Source organism: Eptatretus burgeri, chromosome 17 (genome assembly GCF_056783735.1).
Source record: "Eptatretus burgeri isolate ZD-2024b chromosome 17, Ebu_testis_v1, whole genome shotgun sequence".
NCBI lineage: Eukaryota > Metazoa > Chordata > Myxini > Myxiniformes > Myxinidae > Eptatretus > Eptatretus burgeri.
In genome coordinates, this window is record NC_140977.1 from 35,426,996 (window position 1) to 35,452,221 (window position 25,226).

At 44.4% G+C, this 25,226-nt stretch overlaps 1 protein-coding gene across 1 annotated transcript in view; it reads left to right on the forward strand.

Moving 5' to 3' along the window:
• The window catches only part of LOC147009730 (uncharacterized), a 95,194-nt gene that overhangs the window by 50,467 nt on the left and 19,501 nt on the right, over positions 1–25,226 (forward strand). The window contains 2 exon segments of the mRNA XM_085861205.1: positions 13,419–13,534; positions 24,333–25,072. Coding sequence (XP_085717331.1) covers positions 13,419–13,534; positions 24,333–25,072 — 856 coding nt within the window.

The following is a 25,226-nucleotide window of genomic DNA, read 5'->3' on the forward strand; positions in this document are numbered from 1 at the left end:
TCTCCGAGTTTCTCTATCCTACCATCCTCTCTTCTCCTCTTTTTATAATCGTTTTTAAGCCCCCTTCCACCTCTTTCTCACATAGTAAATAGATTCCATATCTGGACAGGTTTTTAGCATGTCCAGCCTCTTCGGTCCAGACTGATCCCGGAAATCGTCCAATAAGGGTGATACCGGCAAATCAGTTGGCTTGGGTTACTTGTTTGGTCACGATATTTGTGATGACGTTTGTACGTGTCAGTAAGTGAATCCACATGAAGACCAATTTTCATATGGTGCCCCCAGAATAATATCACTGGATTCCTCGCAAGTCAATTAATATGAATGACGAGACAAGGTAACTTTCACAATATGTGGAGGAAATATTTGCCATGACATGTATGGATGTGGAAATTTATTGGGACACTTAGTAGTCTTGCATATTGTCGAAGGAACACAGAAAGATATTGTCAAGGCACTGTGCGTCAGTCAGTGGGGTGAGTGTGAATTCACACTGGTTCTCAGATCCACTGTAATCTGCATAGTCTGGCAAGCCCCTCTGCAATGGTAAGTGCTGTGTCTTGCTTTATCTGTTAAATCTGCCTCTGATGATATAATCCAGCTCTGTTATGAGGCAAGTCTGCAGTCCAAGAGGCAGGCCCCAACCTGTTCAGGTAAACTCGCAGGGGATATTTTATTTACCTGCAAAACTTGTTCTTTGCTTATTCTGATCCCGGCTGAAATGTTTGCTTGCTTCTTTCTCCAATGATGAAATTAACTATTCAGGAAATGAAATTTTGCCATCCACAAGATGACAGATTGATTTAGGATTGGGAAATTTCAATGTTCCGTTTTATGCATATTATGAGGTTGCATTTTCTAGAACCTTCTCTCAAGTAAGGCCCTCAATGTCAGACATAAGATCAGGGCCAGACTCTGAGCATTAAATACTGTTGTGGTTGAGGAAATTCGCAAACCACCATTCAGGTCCCGTAGGTGAGATATCTCTGTAAGTACATGTGTAGTTAGCCCCAAACCCGTTGTTTAGTGGGAATAAATGTGATTCATTCGGGCTGTGACCCTTTAAGATAGCCGTTTTTCTGTTCTATCTTTATTTTGAGCCAACCACGTCTCAACCACCATCACACAACAACCACCAACCGCAACGCCGCTTCACAACAACAACAACGCCAACAGCCACGACCTTTACCTTCACAGCACACCATCCCGCAACCATCGCATCACCGCCATTCCCAGCGTCACCGTGGCCAGGGACCGCCACTTTAGACCCTCCACCACCTTCGCCTCTCCTTCTGCGGCCATTCCCGCACCACTTGTGAACGCCGAGCGTCAGGCTGTCCTGGCCTCGTGCAGGACGCACGCCGAGCAGTGGGTGCAAAAAGCGGCCTTTCCGAGGAGAAGTCGGATCAGGAATGATACACGCCCACTTCCGATCCGTCCTATCAGCAAGCGCGGGGCGATTTGGCCCCGCCTCCAGGCACGTCGGAGTAGAATCAATATATGCAAATTTGAGGATCAGGGGAGGTTCACGCCCACTTTTCCTCCGTCCAATGGGCGAGCGTGGCTCCGCCCCCGAGCTCATCCTGATCCAGAAATTTGCATATGGGTTCTCCTGCCGTACTATAAAGCGCCGAGCGCGGGGCGAATTCAGTCAGTTTTGGGCTCGGGCGAGTTGGAGAAGTGTGGCAGCGGGAGAGTTTTGGGCTCGGACGAGTTGGAGAGGTGTGGCGGCGGTGGAGTGTGGCAGCAGCAGTCAAGACGAGTCTGGAGGAGAGTCAGTCTGTCGGGGTTCGTAGTCTGTCGGGGAGCTGCAGAGAGGGGAATCCGGGAGCGCAGTCGAGGTCGCAGTGGAGTCGCTCGTCGCGGGACCCAAGCAAACCAGCTATCCTCTTTCCCCAGAGCATCAACAATTCCCCCCCTTTTCCCCCCCCCACGCTGAGATAGTGCGGAAAGGGGGCTCCGTTCCCACCCCATTCCAAGCAGTGCCAACGAAACCGGCGGAGGAGCGCGGAGTCGGGGCACCGCCGCCACATTTGCGGCTCATCACAAGACGGGTAGGCTCCACCCGGTCTCGCGCCCACAGGCCCCGTCTGTTCCCTTGTCGTTGAGGGTGGCCCTTTTCTTTTGCTTTTGAGTATATGTGTTGTCGGCACCGTCTGTAAAGTAAAACTGTGTAAGTGTTGCCGTGTGCTCATGTAGTTGGTGGTAGATCTGCATTGTTGTGTTTCTTTTGTTGCAATTGCTTTTGGTGCATAATTGTTGTAATTGTATATGTGTGCTTTCCGTGTGCCGCGGAATAAATATGCCTTATGTTGAACTGTTTTTCCCGTTTCGCTTCGTCTTTTCTTTAATTGAATCTCCATCTTACTTCACGTAAAGGGTTGGTAGCGGGCTAAATACGCCCGATAATTAATCGGACCCGTCGAGGTTGACGATAACACCGCTCGGTTATCCCGATAATACGGAACGGGTCGCCTAAAGTGGCCCGTGTCCGGAGTCGACCTGCGGCGAGGTGCGATCGCCCGGTCTACCCTCCGTGTGGGTACTTAGGTAGGTCGAATTTGGCGAACAACCCTATCCCACGCAGGGGGCTGATTGGCACGATCGTGGTGAGGCCGAAAGGCCCACCCGTGACTAGTTCCCGGCGTTAGTCCGAGAGGGTCACGACAGAATTGTCCGTCCGGTGGGCGACGTGCCGCGATTCGAGTTACGTGGCCGCTCGCACGCCGGCGGGCGCGAATTCGCAACAATACAGTGTTGCACCCACCTTGCTCTCCAAACTGTCTGCCTATGTCAACCAAGGCCAACTCCACACATGCTGGCTCACTGACTTCCTCTACTCTCGTATCCAACATGTGTCTCTCGAAGGATTCCTTTCATCTCCTTTCCCTATCATATAGTCAAAAACTTGGAATATGTCTTTCACCCCTGACAAATCCCACACACTTAATATCTCTCTTTGAAAGAACTATCTACTTTCTTAGCAATCCTCTTGAAGAGGTTCAACTCACTTAAACTTTTGGGCCTCACTCTTAGCTATGATATTTCTTGGTCAGACCACACCTCCAAGTTGGCCTCCAAAGCCAGTCGCCGACTGGGCATCATCCATCGTGCAAAGTCCATCTTTGGCATACCTGAACTGTGATCCACCTACAAGGCCTTCATCCGCAGCTTGATGGAGTACTGATCTTCCCTTTTAGTTGGTGCTCCTGCATCACCCCTTGCTTAGATTGACATCTTGGAAACCAAGGCCTTCAAGATTATTGTAATCTCCTGTGATGAAGCTGAGTTTATGGGCCTATCACTTTCACATTAGAGACAGGTCGGTGGCCTTTTTGTCTTCTACTGCCTCCTTTCTGGTCTTTCCCCCTCTTCTCTTTCCATACTCTGTCCCTCCTCCCCACACCCAGGTTTCTGCAGGGCACTCAAGGTCTGTCAACAACTTCTGGTGAAACTCCCAAAATCCAGATAACAGCTCACCTCCACTCATTTGTTCCTCTTTTCTCCCACCTGTGGAATCAACTTCCACATTTTCTTAAATCTGATTCTTCCCTCGAGGTCTTCAAGACAGCTGCTCACCACAATCTCAGATTGCATACCTCATCCAAAATCATAACCGTATCTCTTGCAACACTCAACTCTTGATGAGAATAAGATTAATAAATTAATACTTTTCATATCTTAACTCTGAGACATTGAATACTTTGGCCATGGTGTGACAGAGATAAAGTCTGTGTAAGTTCAGGGTTTATTCGTCGCATCAAGGACAAGCACAACATATGACTGGCGGTGTTGATAAAGTGGCACAAAAATAAAATCTGAAAGTGAGGTTGCTGAGCATCGACTTTCAAACGTTTCATTTTCAAATTCAGAATACTACTCTCAGCCAGTTAAAAATGATGGGCCGAGGTATTCTTAACGCATTTACCTTTGAGCTGTCTAGTCGAGGTTCAGTTCTTGACCTGACTAAAAACTGTCGGCATGGTGTTGGCTTCATGGTTAAGGTGGCTGGCCTAAGATCTTAGGATCCTGAGTTGGAATCCCTATCGGTTCGTTAAAGTAACACCAGGTGGGTTGACTCAGCCTGTCATCATTCCGAGGACAGGCAAAATGAGTGCCAGCTTAACAGGAAGGATGAGCCATTTGAGTATCCTGTGTTGGAGTGGTGACCAGTCCAGGACTGTGCCCCTTGGTGAAGGAAAATCTGCTGTGGCAGCCCTATGCGTCTGAAGATGCCAAAGGAGTGGTCCTTCTTCATTGTAAACTGTTGGTTTGGTGTTTCACAGGCAGGGCTTTCCTTCATAGAGTATGCCATCCCTCGGATGGACGTTAAGCTGGATGTCCCATCTACTTGCATTTGCAAGTGGACGTTAAAGATGCCATAGTCTCTTTTGACGATGAGTCGGCAAGGCATCGCAGACACCTGGGTCAAATTCAAAATTCTCCACCCAACCGCTCAACAACCTGCACTTGGCAAGTGTGGTGCGTATGCCAAAAGGCCCTCAGCGTGAGTTCTCAGGGGATGGGAGGAGGGCTATCATCCATCCTGCGTTTGACTGAAACATGCCGGTTTGGTGATGAAAACTTTCAGCCAGGAGCAGAAATGTTTTCATCACCTTACACCCAATTATTAAGGAATTCCTGATGGAGATTCAAAAACTGCATTTAAAGGCCCGGTCACACCTTGACGTTTTAGCCAACATGCCGATTTTTGAATTTTTTTTCTAAAATGCTGGCACACGTTGAATACGTTATGGGTAAGTTTTGATAACATTGAGAGCACGCTGAAAAACACTGCCATACGTCGTTGCACGTTGGCTTTAAACGTTGTACTTTTTGGTTGTCCTCAAATTTTTTCATGCTTGAAATTTCACGACGTATGCCGGCGTATGACTCACACGTTCCGCTACGCTGGCCACAAGTTGTATGCCTGGTCTGCGATCGTTGACAGACGTCAACACATGCTACTTCTAAGTTAATCATAAGTTGAGACACGCCGAGGTAATGTTTTGCGTACCCGAAACTTATTTCTAACCTATGATTAACGTGTTGTTTGGCACGTTACGCGTTCGATGCCACACATCGACAAACGTTACTTTTAAGTTACTCATAGGCTGAAAGACGTCGGTATAATGGATCGTCCTTGCGTCAGCGTCCACGGCCACGGCCAGGACACTTATTTGCAGCATTCTTCAAACTTTTCTTCGGCATGACGAGGATGTTCACACTTCGATGTCTAGCTTGGCTATGATTCCAATTGTCCATCGGCAGCGTCTATTTAAAATAGTCGAGTTTGAGCGTTTTAACACGTTCAGAAGAAATGCTTCAAATTTCCAAACCCCAGCGTCAAAAAACAAAGGCGAGTGACAGCAATTTAAATCGTTCATTGTAAACAATGAAACTAGCTGAGTGGTACCGTTTAAAAGTCGTTGAGTGTAAAAAAAATCCAATTGTTGAGCGCAAGCGTCTACTTTCAATAGTGGAGATGCAGCCATTTAAATCGTTGAGTTTATCATTTAAATCGTTAAATCGTTAAACGCAAGGACGATCCATCATAACCCACACCCTCCCCCTCACACTCACCTACTACTGCCAACATGAACAAACTACTACTAATACTAATACTAATACTAATACTAATACTGATACTGTTACTGCTGACATGGACATCGACTCAAAAAGGAACTCGAAAACACTGTTGGGTTCCCCTTTTATGAGCAGCATTTTTATATACCAATTCCCAAAACCGCTCGGAACACGTCTTTATATGGCAGTTGTAAGCTAGAAACACGTTAATTTTTTTTTTTTTGTCGACCGGAAGACGTCATTGGAATACGTCTACATACGTCGATGTGTGTTGGGACTACGTAAAGAATTGGTTCAAAGCACGTCAAACATAAGTTAGAAATAAGTTTCGTGTAAAAAAGACATTACCGCGACGTGTTTCGACTTATGAGTAGCTTATAAGTATCCTTTGTGGACGTGTGTAAGCGTCCACATATCGTGTGTAAAACTTATCCCCATCGCATGCGGAACGTGTGTCATACGCCGAGTACGTCGTAAAATTTTGAACATGTTTAAAATTTCTTGACGTACTCTACTTACTACGACGTATGATAGCGTACTTTAGCGTTGTACTCACGTATACCAAACTTACTCATACCGTATTTGACGTGCCCCAACGTTTTAGACACATTTTTCTTAGCTCGGCATACGCTGGCAAGATCGCCAAGGTGTGACCGCGCTGTTGACACTTCCATTTCTACGGCAGTTATGATTCGAATCGTTGTGCGTCAGCCTTTTAATAGGCTACGTCACGACATCGTCGGCGATGCGTGCAACGCACTATGCCTAAGTTAGACTATCGTTGGGCATCGGTTGTGTAGGCCGACAACAGGTTCAGCATTCGTTGGTATAAGTTATCTATAACACAACGAAACGTTCTGTGTCCATCACCAATGCGTTATACATAAGACCAAGTCGCTATGAATACGTCCGAATCTTTAAAAAAAAACATCAAAAGTTCAACGTAAGCCAGCGTTTTACATACATTTTAATACGTTGCCTTCGCTGGCTAAAACGTCAAGGTGTGACCGGGCCTTTAGTATTGATATCGGACAACTGTCGAGGGTTCCAGATAAATTATCCTACCAATATTCAAGGGACACACAATTTCATTCACAATGTGGGACAAAGCCTTGGTACTGTATGTGGAAAATTTAAATCAGGAAGGGCTTGTCTGTGCCACGTTCACAGCTTGGTCCTAACATCTGAGACGAGATTTTATTTTGCAAATTTGAAGGTGGGATATCCATCATTACTCATACTGTATATCTGCATCCTCATGTCCTTTCAGATTTCGGTCTAGTTGTTATCCAGCTCATAAATGGCATTCTGACACACCCCAGACCCTGCTACAAACCTTGAGCAATATGTATGTGAACTCGTCATCGCTGACTCCCTGTTGACTGTTTTGTCACATCATCGAGGTTTGAGGTCATGAAAAGTCACGTCTCATGTTCTGTCAAATACCTGTCACAAGGTTCTCTTCCCTCTTCAGGTGATTTCTGATGGTCTACCAAAATTAATAGTCAGGGTTAATGTTCCCTTTAGTCTTCGATTTCACGAGATGCTTTCTCGAGTAGGTCTGAGAGTGGCAACCATGGTGGAAACCATCCTGATGATTGAAGTTCCCATTCTAGAACAACCAGTTATCATTCCTTGTTGGAGCTCCATTAACTCTCTTTTAGACATCATGCTTTGAAACTATCACAGTCGGAAAGGGATGTTTTTATAACATTTCAGTGGGATGGTGGTTTAAAAATTGTCTCAGCAAACTTCGCTTCGATTTATATTCACAAATCTCTAATTAAACAATGACTTTTGGCATGACAAACAGGTACACGAACGTTTACACAATTTGTATGCTGTAATGCAAATGGATGATTATGATTTAAAAAAAAAATTCAGATTATCAACAGACACATGACCGGCTACATAAACAATTCAATTCCAATTGCCTTTTTCTTTCTCTCCTGGAGGCCTTACATAATTGTTGCTGTTTTGAGAAACAACATTTTTATGCCCAAGTTTATTCATCCCATCAAGGACAAAAACATCATATGACAAGCGGTGGTGATAAAGTAGTGAAAAAGTTAAACAACGTATATCAAATGTTTGAATTGGAATTTAGAACACAGGACTTCCATCACGGGGTATGAACATGTTTTCATCATATGACTTACGCAACGATTACTGCATTGATAATAATGCACGAGATCAGTGAAAATTGTTGCAAAAGACGTACCAAGTTGATATGGTGAAATGTTCAGACCTCAGTGATACTCAAAATTCTTGAAAAGGGGTTTAATAGCTCAGTTTTGTCAGTGTATGAGCACACAATGGCCTTCGTTAAAAAAAAAGTATTTTGGGATATTTAATATCGACTAGATGGGAAGAGGCAAATAAACAGGAAATGTCTATATGTGCACATATACTTGATGCCCAAGATGGTTCGCATCCATCCATCCATAGGGACCATACTCTGTGCAGAGCATTGGTGCTGCCTAAGCAGTCTCCTTTGGCTACTGGGCACAATCCTGGACGGGTCACCATTCCAGCACAGGACACCAGCAAGCTTGTACTCATTTTGCCAACCTTGGAAGGATAACAGGCTGAATTAACCCCCACCAAGTGTTAATTCAACAGTAAAGGGGAGATTTTAACTCAGGATGTTAGGATCCCAAGCCCACCACCCCAACCATTAAGCCAACACCAGGGTTATGGTTTGCATGGTGACTTTGATCACAGGTTTGCAGATTAATATCGATGACATCACTGTAGCCGAGTTATTTCTAAACAAGTTACCCCTGATAGAAAGTGCATGTAAAATGAGAGCGATAATAATTGCTTTGCAAATACATGTCCCCTCCCGATGTGATATTTTCTAAATCCAACAAGGACATAACTGAAAAATTGACCAAACACCATGAAACTCCAACTTGTTCTGTAACTTATAATAAAGCCATGTACCAAGTTTCAGGGTATGGGGGAAAACAGAAAAATCACAGGTGGAATTGATTGGACGAACAGACGGACGGATACACGGAGAGCAGACCTATCGTCCCCTCGGGTGAAACTGGTAGGGGACTAATAAAAACAAGTAAAACTATTTGATAACAAATAGTCTCTGTCTGTTCCATGATCAGAATGATCAGTGAGAGATACCACAAAGGCAAGAGTTATCATGACCTTTTAGCAAGTTTCAACCTTTGTTCAGTTAAGGGAAGGCAAAGTTGGAATTCTTTCAATGGGAACTGAAGGGTCAATCAGAATACCAGTATAAATACCTTTACAAATACTTTTACAGCATTAACTAATATATATAACTGCTATCTCAGGTTTAAATCCCATACATTGGGCTATTTGTTTTTTATGCCTCTGCTGACGAAATCGCCGGTAGCATCATGTTTTCGGGTTGTTCGTCCGTCCGTATGTCCGTACTTATCCAAGCGACACGAAGTTTTCACCATAGGTGCGACGACTCTTGCAGAATGTTGTAATGATGATTATGATGTCATCGGTCACATAGTGTGGCAGCCATATTTGAAAGAAAGAATAACTTTGGACCTCTATCTCCGAAACCGTTTGATGGAAAAAAATGTATGCTTCGTACATGGCAACTACTCCCCATGGGGAATAAGTGCGTTTTTTTGATGATGTCACAGATGGCTTCGTTATGACGTCATAATTGCATACGTCGAATGCTTTATCCGATCAGTATGAAAATTTTTGAGGGTCATCTAGAGATAAATTGTGTTGTTCGTCTTTCAGCTGCTCCCGTTAGGAGTTGCCACAGCGGATCATCCATTATGATCCGCATACTGATTTGGCACAGGTTTTACGCCGGATGCCCTTCCTGACGCAACCCTGGTCGCCTCTTACGACACAGGGATAAGGATTGGGTTTCGCCATGATTCTGGGCTGTCCTACACCCTCTCATAGCATGGCCCAACACAGAGCTCCCGTCCTCAAGTGATCCTCCAACAAAAGCCTCCGAGTAGCCGGATTACAGGTGCACGCCACTACGCCCGGTCCTTGGGCTAAATTGTGTGGAAGAAAAAAAAAACATGATGACATCATCGGTCATGTGGTTCAGCAGCCTATTTTTTTTTTTACATAAAAACCTTCAACAATCTTATTTTCCGAAATGGCTGAACAGATCAAGGTGAAACTTTACAGGTACGATTGCCTATCCTTGAGGAGCAAAATGGTTTTCTCCTTTGATATCATAGGTCAACTAGTTGGCAGCTAACAAACTAACATCAACTAACAGCTTGGCAGCCATATTGGATTTACCAAAAACCTCAAAATCTTCTCCACAACAGCTTGACAGATCGAGGGAAAACTTCACCCACATGTTTCCAAAGCCTTGGGGATACCAAGGTGTTCACAAATCATTAATACGTCACATGGTCTGGCAGCCACATTGGATTGAATGAAAATCTTTTTTTTTAACTCTTTCTTTTGAACCGCTGCATCATTCAATGTGAAACATCACAATTATGATTGAGTATTCATAGGGAATATATGTTTTACATTTCAACCTGATCAGATGCATGGTCTGGCAGTCAGAATAATTTCATATTTTGAATCTTGGTTCAGCGATTTCAATCAAACTTGGTACAAGTATTTGTAATGATGTGATAATGTAGGTGGAGGCATATGGGGCGATTTCATGACATCGAGGAGTGCCCTTCTAGTTTCCAATGCCTTAGAAATAAAATTTAAAAAAATTTAAGTATTGATGACATGCAATGTTCTTGTCCTTTCTGTAAACTGACAAAAAATACAATTTTGAATGTTAATAATAGAGTATTTGACCACCACCTCTGAACTAAGGAAGCAACAGCACTTCAATAGCTCGTTTCCAACTTTCCTCCGTTTGGAGAACAGGCATCACACTAAATTAAGCAATTTGATGTCTGTCTGTCTGTCTGAATGGGATACGTTCAGTCGTTATCCAATTTCAACCAAATCTGCCATGGACGAGAAACCTGCTTGCCGATGTCACCATCTCTTCCTCTTGCTCATCTTCGGGCTGGAGGCCCTTCTACCAAAAACCAGCGGGCCATGGCCCGGCATACAGGCCATTATGGGGTCGCCCTTGTAAACAACAAAAACATCTCCCTCCACTGAGCTGCTGTACGGGGTAGTTCTTGGTGGTGGGGGAACACGGCCACTACAACAAGGAAGAGCAGTACCATGGGCCACTTAACAGGTGGTCCACTAAAGTGGATGAGCAAGGTGAGTGGTACACATGACACAGAGCAAGTGGTTAAAACCAAGGTGATGTTCAAAGCTGCAATGTGACAATACCAGTAGGCAGCTGATGCAAAACGGTAAGGTGAGTCCTGCAAGACGTCCAGCGATGTCTCCTGGGTCCGTGACAGACAGACGAATGAAAGCACAGGAAAAAGCCCACAGCATGGAAAACAAAAAGGTAAATGCAGTAATGCAATGGTCACAAGCACCAGGTCCGACCAACATAGTCAGCTGGTCGCTGGTGTGCACATACCTATAGCAATGATGGCGGTGTCCTTGAGTGAGCTTGAGGTTGGCGTCTCTTCACTAATACTACCAAAATTCGTCTCTACATTCTGTCTCCTACGTCTTATCTCCTGACAAATAAATTCATACGCAATCCCCACAAGATTGCTTGAGGAAGGAAAAGGCAGAATTACACAAAATTTCACAAACACTGCACCACTCACCTTGTTGTTCCTCTCACTCAGAGGGCAAGTCCGATGGGTGGTGATCAACCAAGCTGTGGATGGTGTGATGGGTCTACATCAATCCTAACTATGCAAACATTCTTACACATTTAAACTGTTCCCGGGGTTACACCCTGCCAATTAAATTGGCCTTCATTAAACTTTGGGGTTCGAGAAACCCAAATTCCCGTCGCCCACACATTGGTACTCTTACAATTTTCTGCCGAGCCAACCAAATTTTCCTTCTGTGCCTTTGCACAATTTCGTGGCTGGGCAGTGTGGCTCCACTAGCTGATCAACCCACCTGCATACTTACCACGGGGCACTCTCGTGATGCTAGAGCCACCTCCGAGCTTACCTGCTCTTCACCTTAAGCTATGGGGGAGGCCCTCCCTAGCTCTACCCCCGATGCCCACTATGGCATATGGTGCACCGGACCCCTTTCCTTGGGCGCCTGTGCCCACGAACGCACACTGAATGGCCCCCTGGACCTACCTATGGCCTCACCTGGCCAACGGCCTTCCAGTGTCTGGGTTGCCTGCTTCATCATGACACTGCACTCAAAAGCCATGCTCCCAGCCAGTACACTATCTCCTGAATCCTGAAAAGATAGTACATGCAACAATCAGTACCAACTGCAGAACAACATCCCTTTGCAAATTTACCTAATCACTCTATCTAACATTAAACTAGCCTTGGATTTCCTTGGATGAGATTCACTCCCCCCCCTTTCAAACCTTCGCATGCACTCAATTACCAATCATACCGGGCTGTTGTTCTGCCCCCTCACTTATAACTCAACAACCACACAATAACAAAACCAACTCCATTAACACACACTGCATCATCGAACTAATTTCTTCCATCTTACTCGTGCTCCCATTCATCCCTTATACTAAACACAGTCCCTTTTAACTACCCCCTATACGTATCTACATCTCCACTACATGTTCCATGTCCCTACTGTCTCTCTAACCCAGGGTTTATTTACATTTTTAGTATTGTTTCCCCCCTTTGAAATAGTCGAATAATGATATTTCCCCCCCCCCACCACATTATCAGCACTAAATTAATTTTTAAAACTAAAATTTATTGAAAAAATTATTCCAATAAATATTTTCATTAAAATATTGACACAATTTATTGCATCACATTAACAGTCTTATATTATTTTAACATGAGCATTCCTAAAATCAGCAAAAGTTCATGATTATTCAAATCATTCGTATTAAGGGAAATGTTTTTTTGCAGAGCATCATTTAAAAATGGCAATAGACTTGGCAAAACTATTGATGTTTTTGGTCGTTAAACACAGCAGGATCATTGATGAGCATGGATTAAGCACGTTTACTTCAATGAGATGGCTGGAACTGCTTTTTGCTCACCAGTGCATCAATGTCAGGAGCAGTGTTAGAGAGTGCGCAATGCATGTCACACTCCACTTCAAACCGATTTCGTACTTTAGATTGTATGGTCATTGAAGATGAAAACCTCGACTCGCAAAGATAGGTTGAAGAAAACAATGTAAGGATAGTTTGAATAACACAATAGTAAGTAAGGATTCAACGCAATAAATAGTTTGAAAATTGTTCAACATAAAAAATAACTTCCCCCCTAAAATCCGAAAAATTCCCCCCCAGGGGGAAATTTCCCCCAGGTTAAGAATTACTGCTCTTGAACCATAACATTTATCCTATCCCTTCCTCTGGCTAGTGCTTCAGTGCCCCCATTGAGGCAACCATTCCTGGTGCCCCCATGCAGCCCTCACAATGCCAACCACCGAAGGCTAGTGCTCCTTTGCTCCCGGATGGAGGTACCCATTGCTGGTACCCCCATGTAAGCTTAATTTCCTCATCTCTCCCCAAACCCATCCTTCGAGCTAATACTTCTATCAACCATTTATGATAGCCCCTCTAGCTAGTGCTCCTGGGCTCTCATGGAAGGCCGCTTATAATGCCCCCATGGGGACGATTTATTCTGACACTACCCCCCCCCCCAACTAACCTAATGCTGTTGAATGTCCCTTTGCAAAATAGGGGCCATTTCTAATGCCCCTACTGGCAAAATTCCTTTCACACTACCCCCCCCCATTCCCCAACTACTCTATTGCTGTCTCATGCTCCTTTGCCCTGAATGTGGGGGCAGTTCCCATACGGTGCCCCACGTGGGCACTACAACCTTGTCTCTCATCTACATGAGCCCCGTGTCCGTGGAGGTGCTAGGTCTGGCCTCTGCATTTAAGGCCAGAGCGATCGATAAGGGTACTTGACCACCTGCATAGGGTTGTAATCAGTCCGCATTGACGATCCGAGGAAGAGCCCGTGGTCCCATTTTGATCTTAATGACCACGTCACAGATCTGCACCATGACAGCCGTGAGCCCTGCCAAGGCAATGTGAGCTTTGGGCATTTGCCCTTTCATCTCTGGGAATTGAAAAACCAAATCTTCATCCCCTGAGAGTGCTCCCTCGCCTGACTCCGGTGGTCGTACCTACGCTTCATCTTTACACCCGCCGCACATGAAAGCATGGACCCCAGTGGTTTATTAGGACGCTCAGGCACGGAACCACATAGCAGATCAGCAGGAGCCCGCAAGGCTCGCCTATACATTAGCAAAGATGGGCTACATGCAGTGGCTCTGTGCTGACTCGTCCAGTAAGGCCATTAGCAAAAACGGAAGATGTTCGTCCCAGTCATCCTGACGAGTAGTGGTAAAGAGGGCCAGTTGTTGCAACAAGGTCCTATTGAAACTCTCCACCATCCCACCAGATTGTGGTCTTCGCGGCGCTGTCCTGTTTTTTTCTAAATCGATAAGAGACTGCGCACTTCTTTTACCAATTGGCTTTCAAAATTTCATCCCTGGTCTGTGTGCAGCTCTTCCGGAATCCCATGCTGACAATATAAAACCTTCCAAAAAGGCCTGTGTTACAACACCAGCTTCTTGGTTGGGGAGCGCATAGGCCTCCAGCCATTTGGTGAAATAGTCCATAACCACGAGGATGTATTTGTTACCTTGGTGGGTGTGGGGCAGCAGTCCGAGGATATCCATAGCCATCCACTCAAAGGGACCCCCACCTGGTGTAATTGAAGGGGGGCTCGCATCCTCCATACCGGTACCTTTTTAGCAGAATAGACGTCGCATGCTCGACACAAGTCCTGTATATTGCGCCCCATATTCACCCAATAAAACCTCTGGAGGGCCCGAGATGTTGTTTTTGTCCTGCCCAAATGACCACCTGGGCAGGTACCGTGAACCTGTTGAAAAATAGTGCTTTGAATTGATGTAGGACTGTTGCCAGCCAGGAAGTTCTTTCAGAAGGAATTTCCACCCATTTGCGACACAAGATGTTATCTTTCAATTCAAGGGTTTTCCACTGAGCCCAGAAAGCCTTTGTTCATGCTCGGAGGGGGGCTACTTCCTCCCCATTGGGTCTCTAACCTACCCAGACGCATTCGTACACCGGGCCCAATGTGGGATCCTCCCGCTGGGCCATGCTACAAGTCAAATTTCCAAATTCCTCCTCAGCGGTTCGTGGCAAGACTTGCCTTGTCACCCGGGCTGCACGGACAAGGATCTTATGGGGGGTGATGTGAGTAATGCAATAATTTTGTTTGGGCCTACTCATGGCCAAAATGTAATACGTGATCACTCTTTCCATGCCCCCCTGTGTCTGGGACAAGACTGCACCCAATCCTTCCAGGCTTGCATCCGTGTCCAGGGTAAATGTCCTGTCATTGGTTGGGTAGCTACAATGGTTGTGTACAATTAAACCGCATCCCATTCTCCTAAGCTGGTGAATGGGCCTGGCTATCTCCACAAATTTTGCCGGTAGTTGGCTGTCTCCACACACCGGTAATAGGAGCAGAGTCCCAAAAAGCCCCGCACCTCTTTGATGTTACAAGGCATGGGCCACTCTTCTAGTGCCGTGATTTTACCTGGGTCGGTTTTGACCCCCTCGCGACCTATGTGACCAAGATGGACCACCTCTTTTGCGAAAAAAGTACATTTTTCTGGGCTCAGCTTCAACTCTGCCTGTCTGAGGTGCCAAAACACCTGGTCCAAATTAGCTATGACGTGGTGAAATGTTTTAGCATGCACTAGGACGTCATCCAGGTAGACCAGGCATGATTGCCATGGAATGTCGCCTTGCACATGCTCCATTAATCGTTCAAAGGTGGTGGGGGCGTTACACAAACCAAATGGCATCACAGTGAACTGATGCAGTCCCTTCCTTGTAGAAAATGCTGCTTTATCCTTCCCTGCCTTATCCATCTCCACCTGCCAATACCCACTCTTGAGGTCAAGAGTTAAGAACCATTTAGAACCTGAAACCGCATTGAGGGTCTCATCAATTCTCGGCAGGGGATAGAAGCCTTTGGGGGTCACGTTGTTAAGCTGGCAATAGTTCACACAGAAATGCATGGTTCCATCTTTATTTTCGACCAACACAACTGGTGACATCCAAGGACTTACCAAGGACTCAATGATACCTGCATCAAACATATTTTCTACCTGCTCATCAGCCTCCTCCCTCTTGCTCCAGGGGAGCCATCGGGCAGGCTGACGAAAAGGCTGGGCCTCACTGGAGTGGATCTGATGTTTCACCAGGCCCATACGTCCAATGTCCTCAGGCGACAAGGAGAAGATCTCCAAATGCAGGTCAATTTGTTTCTGTAAGGCCTCCCACTGGGCCTCCTCCAAATCTGCACTGCTCCTGTATACCATCTCGCAAATGGGATCAGGCCAATTCCTACCATACGCTGGAGATTCCCCCTGGGGTTGATCCGACTGGATGTTTTTGTCCTTCAGCTCCGTGACTTGAATAACTGAGGTACCTTCATTCCCCGCCCTATAGTGCATGGTTCCATGCTCGTGTTAATTACCCTGATGGCTACAACAGGCCCATCAGTATTTACAAGGGTGCGGCCCATGACTAACCCCGGGATCAGTCGTCCCGCCAACCACTCGACCAAACCACAGAGTTCCTGCCAGGTTTGGTGAACCCGCAATCATGCTGGGACTATTTCCTCGGCACCTGGAGGATAGCCAAAGGAGTGGGACCTTCAAGCTCCACCTTCTTGAAAGTAACTCACGCCCACTAATGGCAGCTCTTCAAACCCCACCTGCATGACACCCGAGTCCAGATTAATTTTACACTCGCTGGTGGTCAGCAGATGCAATCCTATTAGGTTGCACACTTCTGCCACCTAAACCTCTATGCTCTTCCTTCATGAACCCAACTTAAGGGTCATGAAATCACGCCCTATGATAGGAGCCATTGCCCCGGTAGCCAGCTGCAGGCTATGATTTTTCAGACAGTGGATTTGATTCCAACCACCAACACTCGAATCAATGAATCAATGATCACAGGGCTGATGATCGTGGCACTTGCTCCTTTGTCCACCACGGTGCCTAACCCTGCACTGGCAATTTTACACCTGATTGTCAAACTACCAATGACAATTTGGTCACTACAAATGACCTGTCACATCAATGAGGGCACTTTACCATCTACCATTGTCGAACACGGCCCTGCGTACTCGGCACATATTTGTTTCCCCGAGCCTGGAGGGGGTAACTGGGGGCCAGCTAGTTCGGACTGTATGGGGTGGAAGAGGTTGTCCTGGGTATTGTGGTTGATCCCTGCGCAGAGCTCTGCAGTCCTGCGACAGGTGACCTGGCTGACCACAGTCATAACATCTCACCTGGTAAGGTGTATGCCTCTGATATTCCAAATTACCCTGCCCTCCCGAAGTTCCGAGTCAGGGTATTTACTCCTGTTCCATCGGGCGCCACCATTGAAGCCGCCTGCCATGGTCCAGTCCTTGCTATCCAGCGGTCCACCAAGCCCCAGACCATTTCCTCAAGGTCAGCCCTCCTCTTGGGGGCGGCCTCCCTCGTGGAGCCGCCATTGTGCGCAGGGCTAAGGCGTAGCCAGGCTGAGGCAGACAAGGCAGTTGCCTCGTCGCTCATTTCCTGAAATATGATCTGGCCTCCTCCCGGTTCCTCTCGAGGACCTGGATCCTATTCGCTTGGTCCTGGAGCATAGAATCACGCTGTGAAAATAACGTCTGCATGCATTCCAAGATCTCTTACTTCCCCCACCCCCCCCCCTCCAGTCTCGCGAGGAAAGCCTCGCTTCCCTTCACCTCCCCACAGATGCCATGCACACATTCCCGTACATACTGGTGCACCGCATCCCTGCCCATCGCTTCGCCCATCTCATGTCTCATCTCACCCTTCATCACATCCAGTCTGCTGTTCATCGCATGCATATCACCGCTCGTTGCTTGCATATCGGCCCTGTTGTGTTCACTCATCACTTGCATATTACCGCTCATTGCTTCCATTTTTTCATGAGTTGCTCCATAAAAAGGGTTATGTTGGGCTGTTGTAGCAGTGCCCATCTGTAGTTCTTTGCTGCAGGTGCTGCACTTTCTGGGGGATAGAGTTGGATTTTGTGTCCCACCTCTATATCTGCCTCCTCAGTGCCCTCTATCATTGCCTAGTTCGGGTCTGGGTCGTTAATTCATCATTTGCATTATCTACATTATTTACATAGCCCACCAGGATCTGCCCGCGTTGGTCCGCCATTGGCCACACCAATATATTTCAATAAAATTCTGACTATGGCTCATAATTTTGTGGTGCGTGAAGCACACCTCAGGTCCAATCACACCACCTGATGCCAAACTGTTGCGGGCCCGGGTTCGCAGGGGTACGAGGGTGGGGGTATCCCCAGTTCTCCCCGGACTCACTGGGAATTGAGGCCACCGCACATGAATAAGTCCATGTCGTGGCGGATCGCTAATTGACCATGAGCGCCAATAATTTAACCACGTGACCCAGTGTCCTCTGTCTAACTACCGTTTAACTGTGGTACATGCAGTCTCCTTATTGGGGAATTGCGCCCTCGGCAGTTGTATTACTTTTATATTTATTGTATCTTGATCAAGGCAGCCGAGCTTACCACTTGCACAACGCTGGACTAATATGTGAGCCAATTATTTGGGGAATTAAAATCTCCTGGCTAATCTATGCATAGACATTGCTGGACCAATAATGGGAAAGGACAGACACAGGCAGAATGAAAGGAAAATATGAACATGGCAATGTTCATAGCAAGCAATGTGTTGTACAGGGAAGGAGAGAAGGGAACTCAAGGGCTTTAATGGAGTCAAAGGGCAACTGGGGCAGTCAAAGGGGAAATGCAATAAAAGGCAAACAGGTGTGTATTTACCAAAACCAAAGAAAATGCACATCACAGATTTAACTTAACCTATTCCTTACCAACCGGATAACACGACAAAGGTACCCATCAGACACTCACACACGGGGAGACAATTGGGAGGGGCAAGATGGCCTCAGCCTACTGGTAGGTGGAACCATCACCTTCCCCAGTTTGATACTGCTCTCCCTGCAGCTCTCCAGAACACCCCCAACACTGCACTCCACAACTGAGGGTCCACAAGCTCCGTTCGGAACTATGAACCAAAGCGTCTGGGGTCTGGGAGCAGAGAAGAAAGTCAGAGCAATGGTCAGGGCAGAGAGAGAGAGAGAGAGAGAGAGAGAGAGAGAGAGAGAGAGAGAGAGAGAGAGACAGAGAGAGAGACAGAGAGAGAGAGACAGAGAGAGAGAGAGACAGAGAGAGAGAGAGAGAGACAGAGAGAGAGAGAGACAGAGAGAGAGAGAGACAGAGAGAGAGAGACAGAGAGAGAGAGAGACAGAGAGAGAGAGAGACAGAGAGAGAGAGAGACAGAGAGAGAGAGAGACAGAGAGAGAGACAGAGAGAGAGAGAGAGAGAGAGAGAGAGAGAGAGAGACAGAGAGAGAGACAGAGAGAGAGACAGAGAGAGAGACAGAGAGAGAGACAGAGAGAGAGACAGAGAGAGAGACAGAGAGAGAGACAGAGAGAGAGACAGAGAGAGAGACAGAGAGAGAGACAGAGAGACAGAGAGAGAGACAGAGAGACAGAGAGAGAGACAGAGAGACAGACAGAGAGACAGAGAGACAGAGACAGAGAGACAGAGACAGAGACAGAGACAGAGACAGAGACAGAGAGAACGATGACCAGGACAGAGAGAGAGAGCATGAGTGATGACCAGGGCAGAGAGAGAGGGAGAGAGAGAGTGAGAACGATAACCAGAGCAGAGAGAGAGAATGAAACAGAACCTTGAACACACTTTTGTAGTCCCCCGGGCAGGCGGGGCCAAAGAGCCACATGTCAGAACTTCCGAGGCAGCCTGAGACCAGCAATTGGGCCATGTCAGATCTTATGAGCTGGCCCCATGCCAGCCATTGGGGGATGCCCCCCCACAGCCCCACCCATTCTGCTGCACACCCGGATATGCACCTCGTTTGCCCTTCCAGCTGTCGTCAGGAGCGGAGCTCCGCACTTAACATGGAGAAAACACTTTTACCCCCATGCACCTGGGACGAACCCCACATGTCCAAAAATGTCCATGGCACAAAGCCAGGAAATGGTGCAATTATTGCAGGGGGGCTGTGTCGTGTTCTGGTCGGTATGCCGATCTGTTCAGGTGGAGGGGAATGAACAGAGATTGGGGAAACAAAATACAGTACAGGGGTAGATGGCAAGAAATTACAGTACAGGGTACATGTCCATACAGATGAACAGACAAACAAGGACTTGATGGGTCTTTAAACAATAAATGGGAATTCAGCGTGCACTTCTAAAGCCATGGCTTCGCCAAAGGTTCCAGAGCGCTGGTGTTATTTGCACATGCCGAGAAGCCATGGCGGTGAAATGATGCACGCCCTACGTGATGATGGCAGTCACGGAACACATCATCAAGCACTGATGTTATTATCCCAACAGATTGAGAGGGGGTGCTAGTTACCCAGCCCAACCCATTTAATTACATAATAACCCCCTACAGGGAAGGTGCTGTTCTTACGTACATTATGAAATAACTATTCTAAGTTTACATGCTGTGTGCATTTCAATTTTGGCATACGTTTTATAAAGCTATATTTCTATACTGTATATATCGTTTAAATGTAGTATAGTTTAGTATATATAAAATCTGTATGCATTATAATGAGAAGCTCTGTAGCATGTTCATCTCTGATTGAAGAAAAAAAGCATAAAACTCTTCAATGAGTTTTCTTTATATGCTTTACCAGAATACAGAATTGTTGTAAAATAAAACTGTCATAACTTCTTCAGAGATCAACAGTACATTGGATTAAGTTGCCATTTCAAATTGGTTCATAATTCATACAAAAGAAAGCCTATGTTTGAGAAGTTCACAAAAAAGTACTTTGCAACGGTATGAGTATCTCGTAATCATGAAGAAGCTATCTTTTAAGTTTTCATTTCTTTTTAACCTTCTGAACATCTTTAAAAACCTACAGGACTTCCAGATTTTCCAATTTCTCTATCTCCCTTTTCTCCTGGTATTCCTCCACTCCCTCTTTCCTCTTTTAGCTTCTGCTATATAGAATGCATGTATTTTATGTTGTATTGGAGCTAAAGTGTATTGTAGGTCTGTAGGAAAAGTTAATTTACGACTCCTGATGCAAGAAATATCTGATGTAAAGTTACTTTCCGAAGTTCTTACATAAGTCGAGAATCATGGGTTATTTATATTTCGTGAAAGTGGATTTACAGATACACATTTAAATGTATGGGTCATCAGTCAAGCCATTATCTACAGTCCAGACTGCTCTGAGCCGTATAAATGCTATGTCAACAAGGAGGGACAAGTCTTACAAGACTTTGCATTGCCAAGTGCCAGATTGGAGAAATACAAACAATACAGCACTGAGAATACCAGACTTTGTTTATTGTAAATTTAAATTTAAACAAACAGCGCATGGTCACACCAGGGTGTGGGCAAGGGCTGATTAAGAGTGTTTTTTTCCTTCCATAAAGTACAATAAAAGGTGGTTTGTAGAGCGGGTGATCATATTTATGGCTGCTGTCGTGAAGCAGGCATTGATTCAACATCACTGAGCTCAAAAGCTGAAGGTATGTTTTTTTATACTTATGGATATATATATATATATATATATATATATATATATATATATATATATATATATATATATATATATATATATGTATACATATATATCCATAAGTATATAGAAATCTTCGTCAAACTGTTATTTCCTTTGACGAACTTTGTAATAGGAATATCCATGATAATCACCTTACTGTGCAGCCAAATCCTGTAAATTTGGATAGGTTTTGTGTTTTCATGATAGCATTATTTCTCCATTTGTCTTTCTCCTGCTCTTTAATAATTACAAATAGGACTTAATTGTATGTTTCATTATGATTTGACATTTTTGAAATGATAGTGGTGTCGGAGACCATTTAAGTGCAGGTCGTTTGCTGCTGCCGTCATGTTTTGTCTTATTATCTGCAGTTCTTCTGTCTATATAAGTACGTATGTTCCACTTCAGAGATGATTTTTTAATTCATAAGCAATAAATTAAAATTAATTTTAAAACAGGCTTTAAAATCTGCCAAGCAGTTAAATAAGTCATCATGCACTTTGCCCCTTTCTTTGGCTTTAAATTATTTTCATTTTCATTGTTTGTTCTATTCATTTAAATTCCTCGACATGCTATTTCCATCTGTGTTTGAATTTTACTCAATAATTACTCTCTAAAAAGTATAACATTAACATGTAAACATATATCACATTTTAGTTATCCTCATGCTCACTAGCTATCGATCGTAATCTCACTTTGCAAGCACACTTCGGTAATTTCCAAAAAAGTAGTGCAATCTTCTCCATCGAATTTATTTTGAAAATTCAGAATGAAAGTCACTTATTTCTAATGACATGTTTTTTCCCCTTTTTTATTTTTATTTTTTTTAAACAAAACATCAGCATGATAACATCTCATTTCATTATAACCAGTTATTTTGAAGGAAATTTCCTGTAATTTTGCTTCATATGTATTATTGAAGTAGAACTTATAACAGTCTGCATAAAGGGCTTCGCATGAATTACAAGATGAAAATGATTTGGTTATGAAGGAGAAAATGTATAATATATATCTATATATACACCATTTTTTGGCAGTCACTCAATGCAGACCAGAAAATTTTACCTCAGTCACCTGAGCTTACTTCTGCTTGTCAACGGATTTCTCATTTGCAGAGTCGGAAATGCGAATGTGATTGACGGTAAGGATCAAAACAGCCATGGTGATGAATATATTATGTGACAATGTTCTGTACAGTTAGATTGTATAATCAGACTGCTTTTATTTTAAAGACTATTGTTGCCATTTTATTTCAAACACCTAGAGTTGTGTGGTTTTATTACAGTTAATTGTGTATCATTTCCAAGATCAGGCGTTCCTGTAGGAATGTAGGTGTATGCTTATAGAAAACTTTGACTATAGTAACAAAACATGAAATTAGCCATTTCATTGATTTGAAGTCCTTGAACACCAGTGAGATTTTTTAAGATGCAAGAGTTCTCTAATAACACAGGGCTGGCAGGGTGGCCGAGAGGTATACACACTCACTTTGAAACTCTCTAGCCTGGGTTTCAATCTCGACCCAGCTATAAACTGTCATCCCGGTGTTTCACAGGCAGGGTGTGTTGGCTTAGCGGTTAGGGTAGCTGGCTTAGGATCCTAGGGTCTGGAATTCGAGCCCCGTTGGTAAATGAATTAACACGAGGTGGGGTTGACAACCTGTCATCCTTCCGAGGTCGGCAAAATGAGTACCATTGCATGGGTAAAGGGGCACAGCATCAGCGGCACTGCCATGCTTCCAAGAAATGATTGCTACCCAGCAGCCAATCTGCCATACACAATAATAGAACAGAGCAGGCATGGTCATTCATCGATATGTGTGCCATCCAACGGATGGATGGTAAACTGGCATCCCATCTGTTGGCATTAGTTGTTGGACGTTAAAGATCCCATGGTGTCCTTCAGGAAGAGTAGTTGAGCTATTGCTGGCACCATGAACAAATTCCAAATTCCTGCCCCAACTACTTCATTGAACATCATGCCTGGCCAGTCGGTTAATGAAAGACTAGGGCCAAAAACTTCCCTTGGCCAACCCCACAAGAACATGGGAATAACTGTGGATGTTAAAGGAAGAATATTAAATTCTATAATAACAAAGCAGTGTTGTCCTTGTATCATTCAATAGAATGATATTCGTGCACGCCATTCAATCGTGCTGGGGCAATTCATTCCGCACATCTAACTTTACACACAAAAGACCCATTGATAGGCAGTTCCCAGGTATAGATTATAAAATTTTCAGTCGATATGACACCTTTTTGTGCTAAGGCATGAAATTCAACTAAATTCTGTTTACTTAATTTTTTTACTTAAAATATTTTATCAAATCCTCAATTTAATTGTTCAAGTTATTTCTTCTCATCCACATTTCCCAAGATCATAGATGGGTCTGCACATGTATTACATGAGGCCAATGGTATTAAAGACTAAAAGACTTATAAATAACAAATAACATAAATTAGGAGAGAATGATTTTGTATTATTTTGAAAAGACATGATTCAAGATGGCAATCTGGGGTGATATAGCAGTGCTAAAGCAATGCATCACACCACACCAACAATCAAGCAGTTAATTTTTGTCGCATTAAAAAAAAAACTACTTGACAGAAAAATGTGTTATTTGATACATTTTAAAACAACATATATAATAACATGCATGTAATATATAATTGATTTACCAAAAGGAAATTTATCGTATGCATTTTTCATTGTTGCAATTGTGACCAATTGAATTATTTCTTACAATGACTCGTTACAATATATATATATATATATATATATATATATATATATATATATATATATATATATATATATATATATATATCAGAAACAAATGTCTTAATCGCAAAGAAAGCATTTTTCTATTCTTTATAATTCCACAGGACTCAAAACTAAAACAAAATGATGTCTGCAGAACATGACCAAAAAATCCCAGATGGAAAATAATGTTGTCACAATTGCAACAATTAAAATTGGACATCCAACGCAAAATGTGAAAAGTACATATTTTGTTCATTCATTGTGTTAACAGTTTTGTCAAATGAGAAGATTCCTAGAGGAAAAGCAAGGACCGTCTTACCATTTCCTCATGATAAAGCTTCAGATATTGACCACGAGCATCAATTGGAAATGACAAAGCCTGGTCACCATGGAGAAGAAGGGAAGAAAGAAAAGACAAACCATGGTCATGCTGGAGGTTCAAGCTATCTTCAAGAAAAGGGAGACACTGGGTACCCAGGGATACCTGGAAGTAAAGGTGACAAAAAGGGCATAGAAATACCAAGACCTTGTTCAGATAAACTAACAGTGAAAGGAGATAAAGGAGATATTGGGAGCATTGGATACCCTGGGAGGAAAGGAGACAAAGGTGAAGAAGAAAAGGGAGACAATGGAGAAATGGGAAAACCTGGAATACAGGGACCTAAAGGTAATAAAGGGGACAAAGCAGAATGTGAAAAGGTAAATGGAAAGCAAGGAATACCAGGCAATCCTGGACGCCCTGGTCCCCCTGGCATTCCTGGAACAAAGGGAAGTAAGGGAGATATAAATCTCCCAAGTTGGATGGAAGCACCAACACTTAACAAGGGAGATAAAGGAGACAGAGGATTCCCAGGTACCACTGGACCAACTGGGCCTCCTGGACAAAAAGGATTTGCAGGCCCACCAGGATACGATGGGTTGCCTGGAGTGCAGGGAGAAAAGGGAAATCCAGGAGTGCCTGGAATTATTGGACTTCCTGGACCTAAGGGTGAAAAGGGGATGATGGAATATAATCATCATCCTGGACCACGAGGAGCAAAAGGAGACAAAGGATCTGCCGGAAATCATGGAAAACATGGCTCTGCTGGACAAAAGGGTACAAAAGGGAAATGTGGTTTGCCTGGCAGCAATGGCTTGCCTGGAGAGAAGGGAGTTAAAGGAAATG